This window comes from Cervus canadensis, chromosome 4, assembly GCF_019320065.1.
Source record: "Cervus canadensis isolate Bull #8, Minnesota chromosome 4, ASM1932006v1, whole genome shotgun sequence".
NCBI classification, from domain to species: Eukaryota; Metazoa; Chordata; class Mammalia; order Artiodactyla; family Cervidae; genus Cervus; species Cervus canadensis.
In genome coordinates, this window is record NC_057389.1 from 37,764,480 (window position 1) to 37,789,324 (window position 24,845).

The 24,845-nt window shown below is 39.5% G+C and overlaps 1 protein-coding gene across 4 annotated transcripts in view; it reads right to left on the reverse strand.

Moving 5' to 3' along the window:
* Positions 1–13,201, reverse strand: part of TTC1 (tetratricopeptide repeat domain 1) — a 48,184-nt gene extending 34,983 nt beyond the window's left edge. The window contains exons 1-2 of one of the 4 annotated variants that reach the window (XM_043464823.1): positions 13,028–13,201; positions 11,547–11,909 (exon numbers count right to left, since the gene is read on the reverse strand). In XM_043464823.1, coding sequence (XP_043320758.1) covers positions 11,547–11,879 — 333 coding nt within the window. In that variant the 5' untranslated portion in view covers positions 11,880–11,909; positions 13,028–13,201. Of the gene's footprint in view, positions 1–11,546; positions 11,912–13,001 lie in introns of those variants that run through there. The other 3 variants (XM_043464825.1, XM_043464822.1, XM_043464826.1) reach the window with 3 other exon arrangements.
* Positions 13,202–24,845: the final 11,644 nt, after the last annotated feature.

A 24,845-nucleotide genomic window follows, 5' to 3' on the forward strand; every position in this document is an offset into this window, starting at 1 on the left:
AAAAAAAGATGGAAAAAAAAAAAAAAGGACCCGTCACAATATTATGTGATTAGAATCCCAGAAATGAGAACAGGTATTTGAAAAAATGACTAAAAATCTCAAAACTGTGGTGAACAGAGTTAATCTAAAGATTCAAGAAGCTCAGTGAACCCCAAGTACACAGATCTATCTCTAGAGACACCAGAGTCAAATTTGCTCAAAGACAAAATCTGAAAGCAACGAGATAACAACAACTTATCAAGTATAGGGGAACAACAAAACTGTCAATATCTGATTTCTCACCAGAAACAATGAAGGGCAGAGGCAGTAAAATGACACACTGACACATTCAAAATGGTAAAAGAAAAAAGACTGTCAATCAAGAATTAGATATTTAAGAAAGCCACACCTCAAAATAAAGGCTAAATAAAGACATTCACAGATAAAGACAGAGCATTTGCTGCTATCATACCTGCCTTACAAGACAAACTAAAGGAAGTCCTTTGGACTGAAAGATGTCACCGGACAGTAAAAGTTCATGAAGAAATGAAGGGTATTATAAATGGGAAATACACCAAATGCTCTATAAATACATTATTTTCTCTTTTAGGGCTTCCCTTGTGGCTCAGCTGGTACAGAACTGCCTGCAATGTGGAAGACCTGGGTTCGATCCCTGGGTTGGGAAGATTCCCTGTAGGAGGGAAAGGCTACCCAACTCCAGTATTCTGGCCTGGAGATTTCCATGGACTGTATAGTCCATGGGGTTGCAAAGAGTTGGACACAACTGAGAGACTTTCACTTTCAAGAAAATTTAGCTAAGAAACAGATGGCTAAAAAATCAGAAATATTAAAATGGTACATTAAAAAAATTATCTAACACAAAAGACTGTAGTAAAAGAAAAAGGAATAAAAAAGACATGAGACGTATAGAAGACAAAATGTCTGATATATATTTAACCATGTCAATAAGCATAATGTGAATGGACTAAACACTAATGAAATGGCAGAGACTGTCAGAATAAAATTAAGAAGATCCAATCACATGCTGTCTCTAAGACACACTTCAGATTCAAACATGCAAACAGGGTGAACGTTTAAGGATATCAAAAATATATCAATCAGTAACCACAAAAGAGAGTGGATGTCTTAGTTTGGGCTGCTATCACAAAAGTATCAAAGACTGGGGGGCTTATAACCAACAAGCATTCTGGAGGCTGGAAGTCTAAGATTAAGGGGCTGGCAGATTTAATATCTGGTGAGTGCCTGCTCTCTGGATCATAAGGATCACTACAGCCTCATGTGACAGAATGGTCAGGGGTTCTTAGATCTCTTATTAGGACGCAAATCTCATTCATGAGTACTCCAACCTCACGACCTAATCATTTCCCAAAGGCTCCATCTCTTAATTCCGTCACATTGGGAGTAAGCTTTTAAGATATAAATTTTGGGAGGGATGAAAACACTGTCTATAGCACTGCCTATAGAAGTATCAGACTAAATAGTTTTAAAAACAAGAATTACTGCTAGAGACAAAGAAGGAACATTTCATGATGATAAAAGAGTCAAGTTAGGAAAATATAATAGCTATAAAAATCGATATGCACCTAACAGTAGTTATAAAATACATAAAGAGGACAAGTATTTTGCAGTCTACACTCACATTGAATTTTAGCTACAACTTAGCTAACAACTAACACTTCCTGATTGCTTTCATGTGCTAGTCATTTAATCCTTACAACAACTTTGTAAGAAAGGTAGTATTATTATCCCACCTTATACCAAGTTAAATGATGGAGCTACTAAGACAGATCTGTTTAACCCTTCACACTTTTAACTACAAGAGTATATTGTCTTTCACTGTATGGAAATAACAAATTGTTTGCAGGAAGGAATAACTGAGCAAGACACAGAAACTGCTGCGGAAAGGTAATAAGCACAAAGTTTACACGTTTCACTGTCCTGAGGAAAAAGTGACTTTAAATTCCCTTGCTACCAAGAATTAGGGCACCCGAAAGGAAGATGACACTACTTCAGAACATGTCATCAAGTCCCAGAGATCTGATCTATAAAGATCCTGAGACCTACGTTAAAAATAGACCTCTACCTCACTGTGAATCAGGGACTTGTACCACTGGTCTTGGGTTTTTCTTCTACAGTTAATCCAAGTTCATTTTCCAGTAAGTTAGCAAAATGGATTCCTGGAAGATGGATGAATTCAATCTGCAAGTACTTATTCTTTGAAAGTGAAAGTCACTCAGTCATGTCCAACTCTGTGACCCCACAGACTACACAGTCCATGGAATTCTCCAGGCCAGAATACTGGAGTGGGGAGGGTTTCCCTTCTCTAGGGAATCTTCCCAACCCAGAGACTGAATCCAGGTCTCCCTTATTCTTAGCCCTTACAAATATATAGATGCATGGGATCTTTTACTCTGTTTTCTAGAAAATTATTTTCTTGGGTCATAGGGTAAAATAATTTCATGACATGGGGCACCGTCCTTTATGAAAGAACTGAAATATTATACTGCAGAAAGCCATCTCCACAGCATGTTTTTATACTTTTAAAATAATTAATTCTCCAGTTATTTTTAAATTGTATTACTACTTAGATCTCTGGTAATCCAATCTGAGTCTAAATGAGGTTCTAATGCCACTATAACCTAAATTTAAACGATAATCTGACAAACAGGAAGAGGGTAAGCATTTGGGAAAGGAAACAAACTCAGTTAACACTAAAATATAACTAGATCATTGAGGCAAAGATGGACTTTTGAAACAGTCCTGGGACAAGCTGGTAGTTATTTGGAAAATGAAAAATTTGGAATTCTATGTCACACTACACATAAGAATAAACTCCAACTGGACTGCAGATCTAAATGTAAAAATCTATTAACTACTGGGGGAAAAACAGGTGAATTCCTCTTTAAGCTCAGTGTAGGGAATGGCTTTCTGTAACTCAGAATCCACAAAATTCCAACTGACACAACTTTAGATATTGGTGTAACCTGGAAAAAATATCAGAAGGTGTTCAACCATTCCCTTATTAATCACAAAACCACCACTCTTCACCAGAGACCTTCTTGATGCAGTGGCTGGCTAGGGATATTTCCTATACTTTAGGTCAGTGAACAAAACATAAATACAATATCCTTGACTTGGAATTTACAAGTGTATATCCCTTCCATCATTATTAAATGATAAAAACTTGCATTAAGTACATTAAAAAAAACTTCTCTTAATTAAATAATTCTGTAGTGAATATGTGTTTATAGACAACAGGGAGAAAAACATGAGGTTCACTATCTGCAGATTAATTTCCCTATTGTAAATCTATCAGGAGCTCTTTGCTTCCCCCTGCAGCTTTGTAAAGTAATTGCTACAAAATAAAACAGTACAAACTTTTAAAGCACAGTAAGCAGAGATCAATCTTATCTGGCTAAAAAAGAGGAATAAAAAAAGTTACATACTTGCTAAAGGGCTGGAAAGTGGAAGCAGAGACAACAAAACTTTCTGCTTCAGCCCTATTTATATGGTTAAGAGGAAACCTTACCCTGAAAGGGCTAGATACATCGACATACAAATTATCCGAAGGGAATGGTTTATCATTAAAAAGGAAACAGAAGCTTCAGTTTTGTTTTCTTTGAAATAAGACATCATTTGCTTTACACATTTGCTCTTTCCACAAGTCATTCCTATTAGTTTACTAGGAGCTTGGAGGGAGAATCTCTAGATTGCAGTTGTAGTTAGAACCTCTCACTAAGTCTTATCCTTCTGAGGAAAGACAACTGATCTTGGAAATAGTTTCCTGTTTCTTAACTCAGAAAATCCCATCTCCCAAAACTCAGTTCAACAGAAAAAATTTTCTTACTTTGGTACTGCTTAAATTCTGTCCACTCTTTTAATCTTTTAGAACCCTGAGCACAAGATCAAGGAAAAAAAAAAATCCTATTAGTAAGTTCTTCTGATGTTAGATGAAGTCAGTGTACTGGTTAGTCAATACTTCTTGTTTTGGAAGCTTAGTCATCTGCATTCATCTAAGCTGTCTCCCAAAGTGCAGTCACAGTTCTACCTGAACCAAAATGACATAGAAAATAAGCCACAAGGATTTATTGTATAGCACAGCGAACTACATTCAATATCGTGTAATAACCTATAAAGAAATATAATTGAGAAAAAGTACAACTGAATCACCATGCTGTACGCCTGAAACGAACACAACACTGTCAATCAACTAACTTCAATAGTTAACAAAGGAGGTTCCTGGCTGCTACCTCACAATTCTGTGGTAGCAGACACCTCTCAGGGCTTTGCATGGTTAGCAAGGTTCCTGTGACTCTCAGACACAATTCAGTTTGAGAACCACTGATCTACACAATGAGATCTTCCTTAGTAAACAAAAGAAACACTGAATGCCATTTTAACTCTTTGATCAGCAAATAACTTCCAAATGTTTTAGAGTAAACGGCCCTTATTTCCCCTGGTTTAACATCAGGATCAGAAATCTAAGGTCCCTTCCAGTTCTTAAATTGTAGGATTTTATTTAATCACTTGTCAACAGCATTCATTAAACTTAATACTGGTAAACGCTATAAAATTAATAAATATGGCAACCTTAGTTCAAAAGGATGCCCATTAGAAATGAAATAAAAGGGAAAGAACAAATCAGAAAGGGTTTTCTCATGAGGTTAACAGAATATGCAGGGCACTATAGAAAAGTTACTGAAAACTTTCTGGAAGCAACCAAGAGAACTGTTCCTGGTAAACATGCCCACGGTTAGAACAACACTGATAAGACTATGAAAACGATGCAATGGGGACTTCCCTGGTGGTCCAATGGATAAGACTCGGTGCTCCCGATGCAAGGGGCCTGAGTTCAATCCCGAGTCAGGGAACGAGATTCGACATGCAGAAACGAAGACCAGGCACAGACAAATAAGTAAAACAAGTATAATATTTAAAAAAAATAATGCAATGAGGCAGGAGAAACATGGTAATCAAAAGGATAAAGTAATGTGGGAGTGACGGGGCAAAGACTAATAAAGAACTTCAGCACTAAACCATTAACTGTTCCTGGTTAAAGATTAAACAGCCCTAAAGGAAAAAACAATCCTTTACAATTTCAGAACCTAAGAAAAATGTTTTAAAATTGCAGAAACAACATGCCAAGTCCATGCTCACCAAGCAACAGACTTTTTGTAAATGAACTCGATGTGCAACCAACTGGCAACAGGGAACAAATCCGTTAAAAGGATACAATCTGCACTCAGGCTTAAAAATAAAAAACCTTTTTCATTTGCACACAAAAATGAAATCACCAGAGACCTGACAAACTCAAAAAGCCCTCCATCATCTGCCTAGTTTTAATGGGCATCACCAGCTACCCAGGAGTCAAAGCCAAGGAATCATGCTTATTTTCTGTCCAGCCCTCCCAACGGAATTCAGTATGTCTTGTCAACTCCTCCTCCAAAACGTATCCTGAAGCATTCACTTATCTTCACTCAATCCACAGTTCAAGTTACCATCATCTTTCACAGGCTACAGATTAGGCCCTAACTGGTCTCAGTGTTCTGCACCATCCCTGTCCTCATGACCAACAGAATACTCTTAATAAAATGTTAATAACTTTCATCTTTCCTCTGGCTTAAAATTACCCATCTGTTTTCCTACTGCAGTCAGAAAAAAATTAAAATTCCCTACTCATGGCTCCCAAGGTGTTCCATCAACAGACTCTAACTTATCACCCCATTCTCTTCCTTGATCACTTTGCTCCAGCTCCTGGCCCTTGCACTCCTTGCATGCTCATAAACTGTAGCCCGCCAGGCTCCTCTGTTCGTGGGATTCTCCACGCAAGAATATTAGAGTGGGTTGCCATTCCTTTCTCCAGGGGATCTTCCTAACCCAGGGATAGAACCCAGGTCTCCTGCATTGCAGGCAGATTCCTTACCATCTGAGCCACCAGGGAAGCCCGTGCCAAGAATACATCAAGCTTACAGCTACCTTACAACCTTTACACTAACTGCTCCCTTTATATGGAATATTTTCCCATCAGATCCTCACACACTCGACTCCTTTCTCCCACAAAGTCTTTCCTGAAATGGCACCTCCCCAGAGAAGTCTTCCCTGACCAACCAATTTAAAGTAGTCCTGCCTACATGAAGCAACCTAGATAAATGTCCACTGACAGATGAATGTATAAAAAAGATGTGGTACATAACAGAATATTACTCAGCTATAAAAAGGAGTGAAATTGAGTCAGTTGTAGGGATGTGGATAAACCTAGCATCTGTAACATAGGGTGAAGTACATCAGAGAGAGAAACAAATACTGTATATTAACACACATATATGCAAAAAATGGTACAGCTGAACCTACCTGCAGGGCAGGAATAGAGACGCAGACATACAGACGGACTTGTGGACCCAGAGGGGAAAGGAGAGGGCAGGACGAGCTGGGAGGGCAGCACTGACGTGTGTGAAACAGCGGGAAGCTGCTGCAGAACAGAGCGAGCTCAGCTTGGTGCTCTGTGATGACCCAGAGGAGGGGTGGGGGGTGGGAGGGAGGCTCTAGAGAGAGGGTGTACGTGCACATACGGCTGATTCCCGCTGCACTGCAGAAACTAACACAATGCTGTAAAGCAATTATATTACAATTAAAAAAATAGTCGGGCCCACCCTTCCAGGCCCCTGCCTTTCTCATCTTATCACTCCCCCCACCTCCACCCATACTGCCCAACTAGAATATGAGAGATGAGTGTTTTATTCACCGCTGTATTCCTAAATGCCTCAAATAATGCGTGGCATGTGGAAGAAATGCAAAATATTTCTTGAATAAATGAATGATAAAATCTCTGAAATCTGTAAGACCAATTACTGGCCCTCATGGGAGACAGAAAATCTTACTTACTCAGCTATTTAATGAAGACAGTGTGCAACGTTCCATGATAGTGGTCTTTTAGCGTGTGCGTAAGAACACCCAGAGAACTCCATTTTGATAAGCAGCCCACAAAAAATGATTCTCTTACATCAATACCACCACAAAGAAATATATTCTATAGTTTTCCAAACTATAAGCATCTTTGTATCATAATATTATTATAGTAATAATTCTCATCTGCTACCAGGTAAGTCCACCTCAGTCAAGCCTTTAAAAATCATTTATTTGTTTTGCAGATCTAGTACATCTCAAATGTGAGCTAAAATCCCATCCCTCTGGGTAGTCATGTCTACATTTAGGTTTTCACAATTAGTCAAGATTGCTTCTGAAATATACACACCAGTGCTTTCTTGAAGAGATTTTGCTGGTTTTAAACAAACCTTAACTGCCTCTCCCTCCTCCATTACTCCTGATCTATGAGTTCTGCTGAGAATTGGCACCCACTTGAGCCTGGATCTTCTCAGCCACAGGGCAAGTCAAGTCAGCTTGAATAACAGACTTCAGGTATTGATACTTGATAAGTTTGGCAATACACAGATCCTATGATAGCAAATCTTTCCCAAATCCCCAAAGGTCAGCTTTATGTGCTTATTTTAGTAAAAAGTCTGCCCTGGTTATAAAGAATTGAAATTTTATTTATATACTCAAACTGGAGTTACTTTTTCTGATGTTGGTCATAAGTGTAACATATGCTTACCATAAAAAAAATCCTGCAAACATTATAAAATTGTACTAAATATAAAAGAAAATTCTCCAATAACCACATCCTTCAGAGCTACTCACTTTTTATAATTTGGTGTATATGCTTTCAAGCATTCCTGTATAAGCACATTTTCATGTATAAACTATTTTCACACAGGTTTTTAACTTAAATCACTGTTCTATAACCTCTGATAAAGAAAACACCTGCATGTGTCTTCTACTCTCAACACTCACTTAGAACATGTGTGGAAGTTTCTCTCACACCGAGCAACTCCGACTCTATAGTGGACAAGCCGGTGTCCTACACTTTAACTCAATTATGTCACTATCTACTGGAGACAGTGCCAGACCCCACAGGTTACGGGCTGAGTCCCACAGACTGGCTCCATCCCAACTTCAGATGCCAACTGCAAGTCCAGGCTGTCACTGCTGGGTTTTTTTTTTGGTGTGTGTGTATATATATACACATATATATATATATATTTTTTAAACTAAAGTATAGCTGATGCACAATATTATACAAGTTATATATAGAGATGTACAACACAGTGATCCATGATTGTAAAGGTTATATTCCACTTAGCATTATTATAAAATATTAGCTATATTCCCTGTGCTGTATGGTACACCCCCATAGCTTATTCTATACACAGTACTTTGTACCTCTTACTCCTCTACCCCTATACTGCCCCTCCTTCCTTCCCTCTCCCTACTGGTAACCATTGGTTTGTTTCCTGTATCTGCAAGTCTGTTTCTTTTTTGCTATATTCCCCAGTTTGTTTTATTTTTTAGATTACCCATAAAAGTGATATCATACAGTATCTGTCTTTCTCTGACTTCTCTCACTTAGCATAACGCCCTCTAAGCCCATCCATGATGTTGCTGTCACCTCTACTTTTGGCCCATGGGCTATAAATGGACAGCTTCCACGACCACCTCCTCAGGTTCAACTAATTTGCTAGAGGGGCTCAGAGAACTCAGAAAAAGAGTTCATTTATTAGATTATCACTTTATTATACAGGATATAACTCAGGAACAGTCAGATGGAAGAGATGCATAAGGCAAGGTTTGTGCAACCCTTCACTCTGAGCTTCCAGGCTCTATGGATGTGCACCCTCTCAGCATCTATGCGTGTTCACCAACTCTGAAGCTCTCTGAACTCCATCCTGTAGGGGTTTTTATGGAGCTTTCATTAAGTAAGCATGATTGATTAATCACTGATCATTAGTGATTAATCCAACCTTCAGCATCTCTTCCCTCCCCAGAGGTGGGGTGAAGTGGGGGTGGGGCTGAGAGCTCCAAAGTGACAACCAGACCTCATCCTTAGGGGTTTTCCCAAAGTCATCTCATTAACATTAAGTCACGTGTGGTTGAAAGAGCCTTGCTATGAATAACAAAATAAACTTTCATCTCTTTTCACTTAGGAAGTTTCAAAGGTCTTAGGATCTCTGCGTCAGGAACCGGACAAACACCAAATACATATTTATTACAAATCATATTATAACACCTGCTTAATTCATTTAACATTCAGGCATTAATCCATGTCAATATGAAGATTTACCTCTTTTTAATGACTACGTTGTACACCACACATAAACATGCCAAAACTGTTTAAAGTAATACCGTCTGTTCAGCATTATTTCTAGTTTTCTGAAATTATGCATGATCCTGCAACGTGGTACTTTATGGTGCTCACCAGCCATGTGAGACTATTTAAATTAACTAAAATTTAAAAAATAATTTTTAAATTCATTTTGTCAGCTGCACTAGCCACATTTTAACTGCTTAATGGCCAGATGACTGTTAAAATGTGGTAGCCAGTGGCTACCATATTGGACAGTGGAGATATAGAACATTCCCATCACTGCAGAAGGTTCCATGGTAGCCCTGATCTAAAGAAATGCTCATATAAAAATTTGCTATCTGTACACCACAGAAATGATGTAGCAATTCAAACTCTCACTGTTAGTACATTAGTTCCTACTTCCTTTTCTTGCCAACATCTGAACAATGCTCTGAGAAATAAGATATGCTTTAATTTGCATTTAAAAATTATTACTGAGGCTGAACATCTTCCCATGTGGCCCTTTGTGTTCATTTTTGTTGTTGAATCAACTGAACTGCATCTACTTTAAAAGAATCAAGCTTAAATATATCCTTTTCCCAATGACTTATAAAACTAAACCTTATGTGCAACAGAGACATTTCTTCATCTGTTTAGCTGATTTCCTAATACTAATTTCACAAAGATATTTATCAAAGTATCATAAAAGAAAGCGAATACTTCAACTGGTGTTAGTTACACAGGTATACACAGTTGTCAAAACTCAGTGAGTAGTACACATTAGAACTTAAACAGTTATACAACATGTAAATTATATCTTAATTTTTAAAAGGAAAAAAGTTTAAAAGTATTCTGCTGTTTAGAATATTTGATTTATAAGTAATAAAAAGAATTATTTCTAATATTTATAGAACTTAAAATTTTCTGGCCAGGAGACAAAAAATGTTTTGCTATAACGAGAATGGGAAGCATAGTATGTAACAAACCAAACCAATGGCATTGGAGAAAATTCACCATAGCAGGGCAAACTACATTAAGGTATCAGAAAAGCATTGCTTAGATTTGAACATGGTCATTTCATATCTACACCAGTGTTATGAAAATTGAGCCAAATACTTTCTGGAAAATCATTTCTCTAATGTTACTGAAATAGTATTTGATTTAATTTTCTGAGCCGTTTCTGCTGGAGGTAGTTTATGAACTTGGCTCATTTTTGCCCTTTATCGTTCTTCTCTAGTGGCACACACTAGCACAAAAGCTAATGCATGCCTGTCAAAACCAAAAGATTTGATCATGAAAAGTGCCTAAGATGCTTCTCCTCACTTCCTGCCACGTCCCCCCTCGCATTATTACACTGCATGTTTACCATCTCAGCCCATCACCAATGCATCATAACCTGTTCAGCAAGTGAGTGCTTCAGAGGCATAAGCTACAAGTCTCACTCATTTTCTCTGCAGACAAACTCAGATGTTACAGTACCTCTTTAAGCCACCTTGCTTATGAGATCAGAAGGAAGAATATATGGAAGACCCCAAGCCTCTGTCTCCCAAAATAAATGCTTGCTCAGTCACTAGTCCAAGGGCAAAGTAGCAGGATAGTATACATTTTATTAGTGCATCTGCTTTGTAGGAAGACAATTGTTTTTGTTATTAAATTCAGCATTATATTTTACCTTTGGAATCAGAGAGATCTGGGATTGAGAAACAGTTCTGCTACTTAATAGATACGTGATTTCAGGCAAGTTACTGTACTACCCTAAACTGCTGTCTTATAGAGATGTTAACAGTATACGTTTCATAGGCATGTAGTAAAGATTAAATGAAAACACAAGCAACATTTTAAGCTTAGTGGTTGGCATATTATTGGTGCTTAACAAATGAGCTACTATCACACACAATTCTGTTCCTCAAGAACAAAATGTAAATGACACAGGTCCCAGTCACTGCCCTCTGTAAGTAAATCAACACCAGGATATTCAGGCAGTTATTTTTTTTGCTAATGAAGGATTAACAAACAGGCAACATGCCAAATTCTAAAGTCTGACCAAAAAATATCTATGACAGGAATTTCAGCAGCCAACCATCGATAAGGTCATTAAAGTTAAAAGGTATATATATAATAATCACACAAGATGAACATAAGAACTCAAAGTTCACAGAAGTAGAAACTTCTTTGCTAAGCAGACACACTCAATGCAGCCCCACCATGTCACTGATTTATCTCAGATCCATCATTACTAAAGCAATAAGGACACAGATGGGCAAGTCAGTTTTTACCACAAATGACACAATCTATGATATAGTATCAATCAAATTTAGCACTTTAAAAAAGTTTACATGGCAAATCATGCACAATACATAATATTTACCTTTTTCTCTTCATCTGGCATGTTCTTTTCCAGTTCCATTAGATATTCTTCATCTAGTTCAGAGGAATTCATATCATCCTCAGGTTTGTTCTCAATCTTGTCCACTCCTGGCTCCTCCGTCTCAAATGAGGCACTGGCGTCATGAAAGCACTCCTCCTCTCCCTGGTCCTCCTGGGGCTGGGCCTCGACATCCTTGAGCAGCTCGCTCCGGGAATGATGCTCTTTGGCACTGGATACTGAAGGGTTAACACACTCTGCTTCCTGGGGATCTGTAACTTTCAAACCAGTTAACAGATCCTCTGGAACCCTACAGTTCTCTGACTTATCCCCCATGCTGAATCAGTGAGGGAGGTGAAGCTGAAACTGCAAAAGAGAAAATAGGTTAGGTAATGCTATCTACCTGCCTATCCAATCCTAACTACCACATTTAAACAAACTTCTGCATCAAAATTCAAATCACATCCTAACTTCTTTTCATTGATTCAATTATAAAGTCATATATATATATATATATATATATATATATATATATAAAGGCTTTCATAAGCCCACAAATAATGCCAAATGTAATTCTGTTACCCTTTTCAGAACTTCTTACAAGCCAATAAGAGACACTGATTTTAATGTGATTCCTCCATCTTCTACTGCTCCCAGTTTTTCAAGGTTGCAAAAAAAATGGTAGAAGCGAAAACAATGGCAAGAAAAACAACGCGTTTCTAATTTTTATTCCGAATGAATAACCAGGTCGTAAATAAGAAACTGTGACCTGTCTTTCCAGCATCACCGCACCGAAGCTCAAAAATAAGTTTCTGGTAGACCTCAAAATACAATCCGTGCCAACAGAGCAATCATCAACTTCACCCACTTGCATGTGATACAGTCCACGCAGGTTACAGTGGAAGAGAGACCTTGGCTCAGGTAGCCCTAATCAGGATTCCCGAAGGAGTCAGAATTAGCCATGAAAAGCGTGGTTCTTAACCCTGTATGCACAACGTTAACACTCGAAACGCTTTAGCAAGTATTGTTGACCAGATTGTATACTCCACAGATTCTGATTTACCGGTCTGGCGTGGAGCCAGAGCATCTGTAGTTTTAAAACGGCATCCCAGGTGACTTTCAGGTGCAGCCAATTGAGAACTAGTGCTGTAGAAGCTGAGTCAGACCTTCAGCGGCGCCACTCCTCCGGTCGCAGTAAAATCACGCCAAAGACCCTTGGGTTGCGGCAGAACCCGAATTCGCCCCTATCTCGTCCCAAGAAAACTTAAAACAATACGATTTTAATACGGAGACTGTGCCTCCACAGCAACGTTTTGTTTTTCCCTGCTCCCAGGACTAGTATAAGAACGAAGGGTCTGAGGCTCCTGAGTTAAGGAGGGCCACCCCCACACTTCCCAAACGTTCCTCCCCTGGCTGTGTCCCTCACCGCCAAGACTACAGACCCATGTGGCTACTCACAGCTTCACAGTACCTCTCGTCCTCACCTTCCTCGCCTCAGAGATCTCTACTTCCGCTCAGTCAGGTGCTCTTCCGTCGGCGCCGGTAAATAGCGTCGCCATTGGCAAAGCATCCTGGGAAATGTTGTAAAACCTCAGTGAGAGGGTGCGGCATTGTCGCTCTATGACGTCATTGTACGGACTGAAAATGAGAGATGGTTGCCATCTTGGGTTACGGCAAGACTCCGCAATACTGGGCTCTGGAGGAAAAAAGAAAAAGAGAAAGGCTGTTTCTACGGTGTTCCTTTTACTCCTCTGCTCTGACCTCTCTCATGCCAGCTGTGCTGTGTACAGAAGAGTCCTGAAGCATGAACTTTGTTCAAAAATAGTTTTCCTTACAATGTTTCTCAAAGTGTATTTTTGTCGAAAGGGGTCTACAGCTAGATCAAAACAGTGTTGATAAGTTGTTAATGCCCTCTCCATCCTCCTCTTATGAATATACAATGAATTTTTCCAGAGGATATGTGTCCTGTGATAGTGCAATGGATTGAGCGCAGGAGCGACGAGAATCCAGATGTCTTTTATTAAGCCAGAGATTTGCAAAAATGTAGGGCAATGCCACTCTTCACTGTATATACATTTTTTGTTTTGGAAAACTTAGTTATCTATAGAAAGATTATTTATGTTAGCATATAATGGGTGTATTGTTATTTTAAGTTAATTAATAAACTAATATTACAATATTTTCAGTTATACATAGAACCCACATAAAAGCTTTCTGTGGTCCTCAGTAATATTCGAGAGTGTTAAGCAGTCCTGGAACCAAAAGCGAACTGTTGGCTTATACATTCATTAAAGAAATGTTTCAGTTCAGTCGCTCAGTCGTGTCCGACTCTTTGTGACCCCGTGAATCGCAGCACGCCAAGCCTCCCTGTCCGTCACCAACTCCCGGAGTTTACTCAAACTCATGTCGATCGAGTTGGTGATGCCATCCAGCCATCTCATCCTCTGTCGTCCCCTTCTCCTCCTGCCCCCAACCCTTCCCAGCATCAGGGTCTTTTCCAATGTTTCAGTTCAGTTCAGTTCAGTCGCTCAGTTGTGTCCGACTCTTTGCGACCCCATGAATCGCAGCACGCCAGGCCTCCCTGTCCATCACCAATGTTTACTGAATGTTAATTAGACCCCACGCATTGCCCGCTAGGAATACAGAACTGAGATATTCCTTTAAGGTAGCCAGATACATAACCAATGATAACAACAGAATATTAGTTTTCTATAATTCACAGAACCTACTGCAGAGTAAGCTGGAAGTGACCTTTTCAAGAAGGGTATCACATTTGCTTTTTGAATTTATGTCTGAATGAGGTTATACATACGGTTATGTTTTTGAGTAAATCAAAAGTTTTAATATGCCAAAAGTAAATATTAAAAATGTATCAGAATTTTAGAAACCTTTTAATATTTTTTTAAATACAGTAACCCTTAAAAAAGTTAAGTGGTTAGGTCTTATGATCTTTAAGAAGTCCTGTTAAATTCTGGTGTGATAGACTGTAAATTTCAGAGCAAACTAAGTACGTAAATAAATTCAACAGAAACATTACACATTTTTTAATAGCTGTCCAATTTTGGATGATAGTTCTAGTAGCTAGCCTTTATTAATTACATGCTTATTAGGTGTTATATGCTGTGAAAAATGCTTTAGGTGGATGATTTGATTATTTGAATCCTAATTCTAGCTCTGCCATTTGACTAGCTGTGTGACATTGGGGCAAATTACTTAATGCTTCTAAGCGTAATATATAAATGTACCTCATATGTAAAAATTGGGATGGAGCCAAGGGAACATTTCATTCAAAGATGGGCACAATAAAGGATAGAAATGGTATGGACCTAACAGAAGCAGAAGGTATCAAGAAGAGGTGGCAAGAATACACAGAAGAACTATACAAAAAAGATCTTCATGACCCAGATAACCACGATGGTGTGATCACTCACCTAGAGCGCAAAGTCAAGTGGGCCTTAGGAAAACATCACTATGAACAAAGCTAGTGGAGGTGATGGAATTCCAGTTGAGTTATTTCAAATCCTAAAAGATGATGCTGTGAAAGTGCTGCACTTAATATGCCAGCAAATTTGGACAACTCAGCAGTGGCCACAGGACTGGAAAAGATACATTTTCATTCCAATCCCAAAGAAAGGCAATGCCAAAGAATGTTCAGACTACCGCACAATTGCATTCATCTCACACACTAGCAAAGTAATGCTCAAAATTCTACAGGCCAGGCTTCAATAGTACGTGAACCGTGAACTTACAGATGTTCATGCTGGATTTAGAAAAGGCAGAGGAACCAGGGATCAAATTGCCAACATCCATTGGGTCATAGAAAAAGCAAGAGAGTTATAGAAAAACCTCTATTTATGCTTTATTGACTACACCAAAGCCTCTGACTGTGTGGATCACAACAAACTGGAAAATTCTTAAAGAGGTGGGAATAACAGACCACCTCACCTGCCTCCTGAGAAATCTGTATGCAGGTCAAGAAGCAACAGTTAGAACTGGACATGGAACAACAGATTGGTTCCAAATCGGGAACGGAATATGTCAAGGCTGTATATTGTCACCCTGCTTATTTAACTTCTATGCAGAGTACATCATGAGAAATGCTAGACTGGATGAAGCACAAGCTGGAATCACGATTGCCAGGAGAAATATCAATAACCTCAGATATGCACATGACACCACCCTTATGGCAGAAAGGGAAGAAGAACTAAAGAGCCTCTTGATGAAAGTGAAAGAGGGGAGTGAAAAATTGGCTTAAAACTCAACATTCAGAAAACTAAGATCATAGCATCCGGTCTCATCACTTTGTGGCAAATAGATGGGGAAACAGTGGAAACAGTGTCAGACTTTATTTTCTGGGGCTCCAAAATCACTGCAGATGGTGACTGCAGCCATGAAATTAAAAGACACTTGCTCCTTGGAAGAAAAGCTATGACCAAACTAGACAGCATATTTAAAAGCAGAGACATTACTTTGCCAGCAAAGGTCTGTCTAGTGAAAGCCATGGTTTTTCCAGTAGTCATGTGTGGATGTGAGAGTTGGACTATAAAGAAAGCTAAGCACCGAGGAATTGAGGCTTTTGAACTGTGGTGTTGGAGAAGACTTGAGACTCCCTTGGACTGCAAGGAGATTCAAGTGGTCTATCCTAAAGGAAATCAGTCCTGAATATTCATTGGGAGGACTGATGCTGAAGCTGAAACTCCAGTATTTTGGCCACCTGATGCAAAGAACTGACTCACTAGAAAAGACCCTGATGCTGAGAAAGATTGAAGGTGGGAGGAGAAGGGGATGACAGAGGATGAGATGGTTGGATGGCATCGCTGACTCAATGGACATGAGTTTGAGTAAGCTCTGGGAGTTGGTGATGGACAGGGAAGGCTGGTGTGCTGCAGTCCATGGGGTCGCAAAGAGTCAGACATGACTGAGCAATCTGAACTGAACTTGATGAATCACAAGGTGGAATCAAGATTGCTGGAAGAAATATCAACAACCTCAGATATGCAGATGATACCACTCTAATAGCAGAAAATGAACTAAAGAGCCTCTTGATGAAGGTGAAAGAAGAGAGTGAAAAAAGCTGGCTTGAAACTCAACATCAAAAAAATTAAGATCATGGCATCCGGTCTCATCACTTCATGGCAAATAGTGGGGGAAAAGTGGAAGCAATGGCAGATTTTATTTTTTGGGGCTCCCAAATCACTGCAGCTGGTGACTACAGCCACAAAATTAAAAGACACTTGCTCCTTGGAAGGAAAGCTATGACAAACCTAGATAGTATATTAAAAAGCAGAGGCATCACTTTGCGACAAAGGTCCATCTAGTCAAAGCTATGGTTTTTCCAGTAGTCATGTATGGATGTGAAAATTAGACTATAAGGAAAGTTGAGCACCGAAGAATTGATGCTTTTGAACTGTGGTGTTGGAGAAAGACTTGAGAGTCCTTTGGACTGCAAGGAGATCAAACCAGTCAGTCCTAAAGGAAATCAACCCTGAATATTCATTGGAAGGACTGATGCTGAAACTAAAGCTCCAATACTTTGGTCATCTGATGTGAAGAGTGAACTCATGGGAAAAGAGCCTCATGCTGGGAAGGACTGAAGTAAAAGGAGAAGGGGGTTACAGAGGATGAGATGGTTAGATAACATCACTGACTCAATGGACATGAATTTGAGCAATCTCCGGGAGATGGTGAAGGACAGAGAAACCTGGCGTGTTGTAGTCCATAGGATCGCAAAGAGTCAGACACAACTTAGCAACTGAACAACAACAAAACAGTGGTTACTCCCTCTTCAGTTTTTTGGCAGAAAATGATATAATCTAGAAGACAAGGACCCACAGGCTTGGCACATAATATTTAATGCACATTAGAGACAATAATAATATGTGACAGGCCTTGTGACAATAGCTGGGTATAGGACACCTAATAAGAAACTGTCCCTGCCTTCCTCCATCCTCATGAGCTCACAGGCTAGAGGCGAAGCCTGGGAGACTGGGGATGAAGGAAGGCACTACTGGGCCTAAAGGCAGAAGCACTCCATTCTTTTCTTTTTATACCAAGAACAAACAAGCAGTTGGACCTGTTTGGTAGATCTTCCCTAAGAAGCTATCTGAGTTAGTCTGTTGGAGGAGGAATAATTCATTAAGAGGATAAAAAGGACCAAAAAAGAGAGGTTGGAGGACATCATGAAAACCTTTGGAGCATTTTGGGGAATGAGAAAGAGTTGGCTGTTGCAGAGGTATAGAGCATGAGACAAGAAACATTTTTAGAGATGCAAGCCCACCAATCAATTCCGGAAACTGTAGAGATTTTGTCTCTTCGTTCTAGTAACCCTGCTCTGTAAAAGGAAACTAAGTGTTTTCCATCCAGAGGGTGGTTCTGTTGTGATTTTCCCAGTGCAGAGACCATGTCTGTTTTGTTTACAGTTGTAAGGGGTCAGTGAACATCCTGCTATCACATGGGTGAATGACCCTATTTCAGGAATTTATGGCCAAAACACTGAATAACCCAGTGCTCTCATGTGCTGTGTGGTATTTTGAGGCTTCTGGAATTTCCTTATACCATTGTTGAGAGAATTAAACACAGAAATTTAAGTGCTCAAGATAGAAAAAAAATTACTAAGTGATAATTAAGTGATATTAATATTAATAGTACTTAGCATGCAAGTGCTCCACAAATATTATTATTAATGAAGGTGTTACAGTATTACCATTATTAAGACCAATTACTAATAGTAATATAACTTGATTATTAGTGTTACTAATGATGACCCGTAATATTACTAATAGTGATAGTATTTGTGAAGCTTCCATTCATATCCCACAAGACAGGGAACTGATCACCTAAGTTTGTTGAAAGAATGAAAGCTGAACATGAATGAATGAATAGTGAATGAATGCTAGGCAGCATACTAGACCCTGTGGTGGGTACAGTGATAAATCTGGAGAATAGCAAAATAATCATTTACTCTTTGGTTTTCTTTCTGGAGGGAGCAACTGGGTGATTTCTTAGTGGCACACACCCATCTCTCAATCATAAGGAGCAGAGCAGGGACTAGCAAGGGGTAAGCAAGTCTCAGCAATGGCTACAAGTGATGGAACTAGAGAAGTTTTATATTCAAGGGTGGTCCCTTGGGTCACTGGTATGTCAACAGGATTGCTGCCTGTGTGGTGACTAAGAGTGTAGGTTCTGGTGTCAGGCTGCCTGGGTTTGAATCCCTGCTCTGCCTCTTAGCAGCTGTGTGATATGATCTTGGACAAGTCACTAAACCTTAACACCTACCTCAGAAAGTTTCATGAAGTTTAAATGGGGTAACAAACCTAAAGCACTACATACAGACCCTGGTACAAACTTTAACTATACTTTAAGTTAAAGCAATTTATTTAATTGCTTTGTGGAGAATCTGCAGGAAGAGATGGAAATCAGTCCTACCTCTCCCAGTGACTTACTATGAACACACTGTCCTGAACCTTTAGGAGGCTCTATGCATCTATGCTCCCTGGAGCTAGAGATTTCAATCTATGCTAGACTGCTTCGGTCCTTTTCCTGCTCAAAGTGGATATATTAATATCACAAGGTTACTGAGCCCAGCTCTGGGGATTAAGCTTTACACCTGCAGGTTCCCTAAGACCTGGGCTCCTTCTCCCAGAGTTGGAGTACTTGAATTTGCTAAAGTAAGGTCCAATATCCAGGAATAGTCAGGGAAGCCAAAAGAATTCCCTGAAGATGAGATACACATCAAATATATAATCAACATGCAGATCCTGTATTCTTAGTGTTTCCAAAAGATGCTATTGCTTTTTATTTTTGCCCAGTTCTAATCTTCAAATTGAGATTTCTAGATAGGAGACATAATCAAGAGTTAACATCCTGTGTGTTTAAATTTCTAGATTTCTGTCTGTTTCATCAGCATGGTCCAATAGTAATAGACGTGAGACACTTATGTGTAACAGACAAGAACAAACCTGGCTCCATATTGGATCTATTTCTTTAGCTCTAACCCATGTGTGCTCTGTGGCCCATGCTTAGTCATTCTGACTTTGCAGTTTGTAAAAGAATGTTGCCCATAGCCTGCAGTATACAGGAGAACCCATTCTCAAGGCTCTGACATTTAAAGATATAACACTGCTCCTCTAAAGACCACAGAAGAGAATGACATTTGTTTTGTTGAAGGTTTACAGGCACATTGTTACCAAACAGACCTGCAGAGGGAAGGCAGGAACAAAGGATTCTGGCACCAAGGTTTGCAACATCGAGCCACACCCTCTTTCCTTTTAGCATAAAAGAAGCCTGAATTCTAACTTAGGGAAGATAGTTCTTTGGGACACTAGTCCACCATCTTCTCAGTCTGCTGGATTGCTGAATAAAGTCTCTATTTCTTGTCCCAACATCTCACCTCTTGATTTATTAGCTTGTTGTATGGCAAGAAGTAGTAATCTTGGACTCAGTAACATATGTTAATCTAAAAATTTTTTAAAGCTTTAAAAACAGTAAAATAAGTGAAATTAATTTATTTAAATAATATTTAATTTAACCTAGTATGTCCAAAATTTGAACATGTGATCAATATGAAAATTATTAACTGAATTTTACATTTTGTTTTTCATACTAAATCTTTGAAATCATGTGTGCATTTTACTGTTATAGAACATCTCAATTTGGACATTAAATTTTCATCAAAAATAGTTGAATCTGTACTCAGATTTCATAAAATTTACAGCTAAAATATAGACTCATATATCCAAGTTTTTCAAAAGTACTTCCCAAGTGACTGAGTCAAATACTAGTTTTTAAATTTAATTAATATGAAATAAAATACATTTGCATGATTGCACTAGTCACATTTCAAATGCTCAATAGCCACATGAAGCCACTGTCTACCGTATTAGATAAGACAGGCTTAGATTTTTCAGAAAAACAGCTAACTAACATTCATAGAGAAATTCTAAGTGTCAGGAGATGTGCTCATTATTTTACCTTTGTAATTGTAGGTAATCCTTACAACCTTGGCCTCCCTGTTTTTACCCTTTTTCCCTATGATCCCTTAACCATGCAGTTAACCAGACTGATCTTTTAAACACGTGAATCCTATACATGTCTCAATTACTTTCATTGGCTTCTCAGGCTGATTAGAATAAAACCTAAAACTCCTTGTCATGACCCATAAGGCCCATGTGAGCTGGTCTCTATCCACCTCTCTGACCTTGTCTTGTACCACTGCCCCTCTTGGACACTGACTACTCTGTCTTCCTAAAACACATTTTCCCTACCTCCAGACCTTTTCCCCTCTGCCTGATGTCATTTACAGCTCTTCCCATGGTTTGCTCATTCTTATTCTGCAGGTCTTGCCTCAGTATCACTTAAGTAGCTCACTCTATTACATCACCCCATCCCCTCCATATCACTGATGACATCTGTAACAATCTTAAGCATTTATTTACTTGATTATAATAACTCCCTCTACTAGACTGTAAGAGCCACAAGGATTTAGATCTCACCTGTCTTGTTTGCTGTGAAATCCATAGAGCCCAGCACAGTGCCTGGCACATAAGAAATGCCCAAATATTGTATAAATGGATGACAGTAATATATATTATTATTACAAATGACAAGACTGAGGATCAGAGAAGTTAAAAGTTTTCCCCAAGGTCACACAGCTAGTTGAGCAGAACAGGACATAAAGCCAGGTCTAACCACAAAGTCTGTGTTTTTCTAAAGAACCAAAGGGGTGGGCAGATATAGTAACCTTAACTGTTAAAGAGGAGAAGTGGCTTTGAAGGCAATTTATATCTATAAAAAATATATGGATATACACTTGGCAGGAAAACTCAGCAGTTTTTCACTGTCAAGCAAATGGCCCAGAGCCCGGTTAAAGATGAGGCCTTTAATGTTGGTAATGGATGGATGAAGGTACCATATAAAATGGAGACTGACAGTCTTGGAGGGACTCATGCAGAAGACTGCCAAGGCAAGCATCCTGCACCCACTCACCCAACCCCCCTTCTGCCCTCAGCCTTGGCCATTTGGATCAAGAAAGAGAATCTGTGCCCCAACCACAAATGGAATGACTTAGCTAGCACATTTTTCCCCTTTGGGACTCATCCACTGGACCAAACAATTTATTCTGAGTTAGGACACATACTTCCAACCCTCACTTTACTATATTAAATGTCAATGTCCATTTTAAAGCATAAAGCACTGTGTTCATGATGTATAAACCTTTGCAAGTTTAGGCAGCAGACCAGTTTTGGTTCAGCAGGTGGCAAGGATGGGAGACAGAAGGAAGGAGGGCTGTTTGGTAAGTGTCAGCTGGGTGTCAAGTACCATGCTGAACATTTTCATCGATCATTCCCCTCACTGAATCCTCCCAGGCTCCCATTTAAAGGGGGAAGCAATCTTTTAACTCCAGAAAGGAGACTGGCTTCTTTGTCATCCTTTGCAGATGTAGTGGATATAGGGGGAGCTAAATAAGCTACTCGTTCCTCAGTGAGAAGCTCTGTCCCAGATTTCAGATCTCAGCTTGGAGGTCCCCTCTCTGGGGACTCACATTTTAAAGAGCTCATGCCCCACCACTCCAGTGATTCTCTTTCACAGGGTTCCATTTCATTAATCATGGTATGTTAAAAAATTATTTTCAATTATTTTACTTACCTCCTGTTATTTCTGTGGGAGAGGAAGCAGCAGGAGTTGGAGTTTTAGAGCAGTCTCTTTCCTGTAGAGTGAAGTTGCCCAGTCGTGTCCGACTCTTAGCGACCTCATGGACTGTAGCCTACCAGGCTCCTCTTTCCATGGGATTTTCCAGGCAAGAGTACTGGAGTGGGTCGCCATTGCCTTCTCCATTCCTGTAAAGGGACAGGTAAATATTTTAGGCTCTATGGGCCATGTGGTCTCTGCTGCAGCTACTGGACTAATACTGTTGCATGGAAGCTGCCAAAGGCATCATGTAAATGAATGAGAACTTGTCTGTTTCAATAAAACTTTATTTACAAAAGCAGACATTGGGCTGGACTTGGCCAGTGGGCTGTAGTTTGCCAACCCCCGTTTCAGAGCACAGATTGTGGCATCAGATTGGCCAAGACTGAATCCCAGCTCAGTCCCTGACTAGCCCTGTAACCCTGAACAAGCTCCTTACACTTGTGATTCCTTATCTGTAATGTAACATGGGGTAACAGCATTTTCCTTCTAGGGTGACTGGGAAGCGTTAGTGAATTCACATAAGTAAAATACTTAGCACAGAGCCTGTCTCTTAAAATTTTTGATGTTATCAACATTAGTCTTAAGTGTCAGGAGGGCAGGGGCCACATCAGTTGTGCTTGGCACAGTGCCTTGCTAAAGGTGGGCAATCAAGGAACACTTATAAACAAATGAATGAGTAAATGAATGAGTGAATGACCTCTCATTAATATCAAGATAAGAAAACCAGAGTTTTTTCTGTTTTTTTTTTTTTTAAATATAGAAGTAGGCTTTTTTTTTTTTCTATTTTAGTAGAAAAATGTTCCTCAATTCTAACTTTTAGCTGAGTCCTTTTTTTTTTTTTGAGTCCTTCTCTGTATGGTTAAGACAGAAGAATCAGACTTCCATTCTCTCAAAGCCAGAAAAAAAAGGGCAACTTCCACTGTTCAAACCAGAGAGCCTTTTCAACAAAAACATCCCAGGGTATTTCCAAAAGTCCTTGGGGAAACTGATCAAAATATCACTTTGTTTAGGAACCATCTTTCTTGGCTAAGCTGACTACCCCCCAGTACACTGTGTCTTTGAGTTTAAGACTATGAAAGCATGAAGTTAACACCCTGAACATAATTTTAGCTCATTTCTAAAATATTGTTTAACAAACAAGATATCTGTAGATATTTACTTTGCTACTTAAAACATAAATTATAATCACCTCAGCAGATTTCGTGGATGAATAAATATTTGGTAAGTACTCAGATATTTTAAAGGCACAGACTATGAAAGAAACAAACCAACTTTCTCAACTTTCTAGTCATTTGTCCAATTACCCCTGTATTTAGAGATTACAGAGGGAACAACTGATTGATCTGTGATTTTTTTCTTTTAGCCATGGTTTATTGACTGAAGTGAAGTGAAGTGGCTTGGTGTGTCTGACTCTTTGCGAGTCCATGGATGGAGGAGCCTACCAGGCTTCTCCGTCCATGAGCTTTTCCAGGCAAGAGTACTGGACTGGGTTGCCATTTCCTTCTCCAGAGGATCTTCCCAACCCAGGAATCAAACCCAGGTCTCCTGCATTGTAGGCAGACGCTTTACCATCTGAGCCACCAGGGAAGTCCAGAATACTGGAGTGGGTTGCCTTTCCCTTCTCCAGGGGATCATCCCAACCCAGGCGGATTCTTCACCAACTGAGCTGTCAGGGAAGCCCAGCTCCCCTGGTGGCTCAGACAGTAAAAGCGTGTACTTGCAATGTGGGAGACCTGGGATCAAACCCTGGGTCGGGAAGATCCCCTGGAGAAGGAGATGTCAACCCACTCCAGTATTCTTGCCTGGAAAATTCCATGGCTCATAGGCTCCTAATTTCTCAGAGCCTAGGATAATTGGAGTTATATGACTGATTGGGAAAAATCTCATTTTACCTCCTGGGTTCTTAAGTAGTTCTATCCAAGTGCAATAAAGATGTAATTTCTCCCTTATTATTGAGTTTTTTCCTAGTTCAATCCCAATCTATATGACTATCTCAGGACACTTATCTAGAAGTGATTGAAAAAAAATCAGCATCTCTGGGAAATAGGTCTAAAGTTGAACAACTTAATAACCCTCATTTATTACCACTTCAGAAGCTGACTCTGCACAACTGAACAGGCATAAGCTCTCCATCTGTGTGTACTCACATGCAGATTTCTCTTGTTCTCTTAGTAGCTCTTAACTAGATAAGGCTAGTATTATTCCCATTTTACAGAAGAGAAAACTGAGGAAATGGAGCACCTAAGGGAGTTGTTCAGGATGACCATGATAGTTGGTGGCATAGTCTCATTTACAGCCAGAGAGGCAGAGTTCTCATATTTCGGGAGCTTTGTCTTATTTGTTCCATGGGCTCTTTGGCAGTCCGATGAAGCCTATGGATCCCTTCTCAGAAAACGTTTTTAAAGGCATAAAGCAAAATACACACAATTATGAAGAAAATAAATCACTTTGAAATATGCATGCTCAGTCACTTCAGTGATGTTTGACTCTCTGCAACCCTATGGACCTTAGCCTGCAACGCTTGTCTGTCCATGGGATTCCCCAGGCAAGAATACTAGGGTGGGTTGCCATGCCCTCCCCTCCAGGGGATCTTCGGAATCCAAGGATCAAATG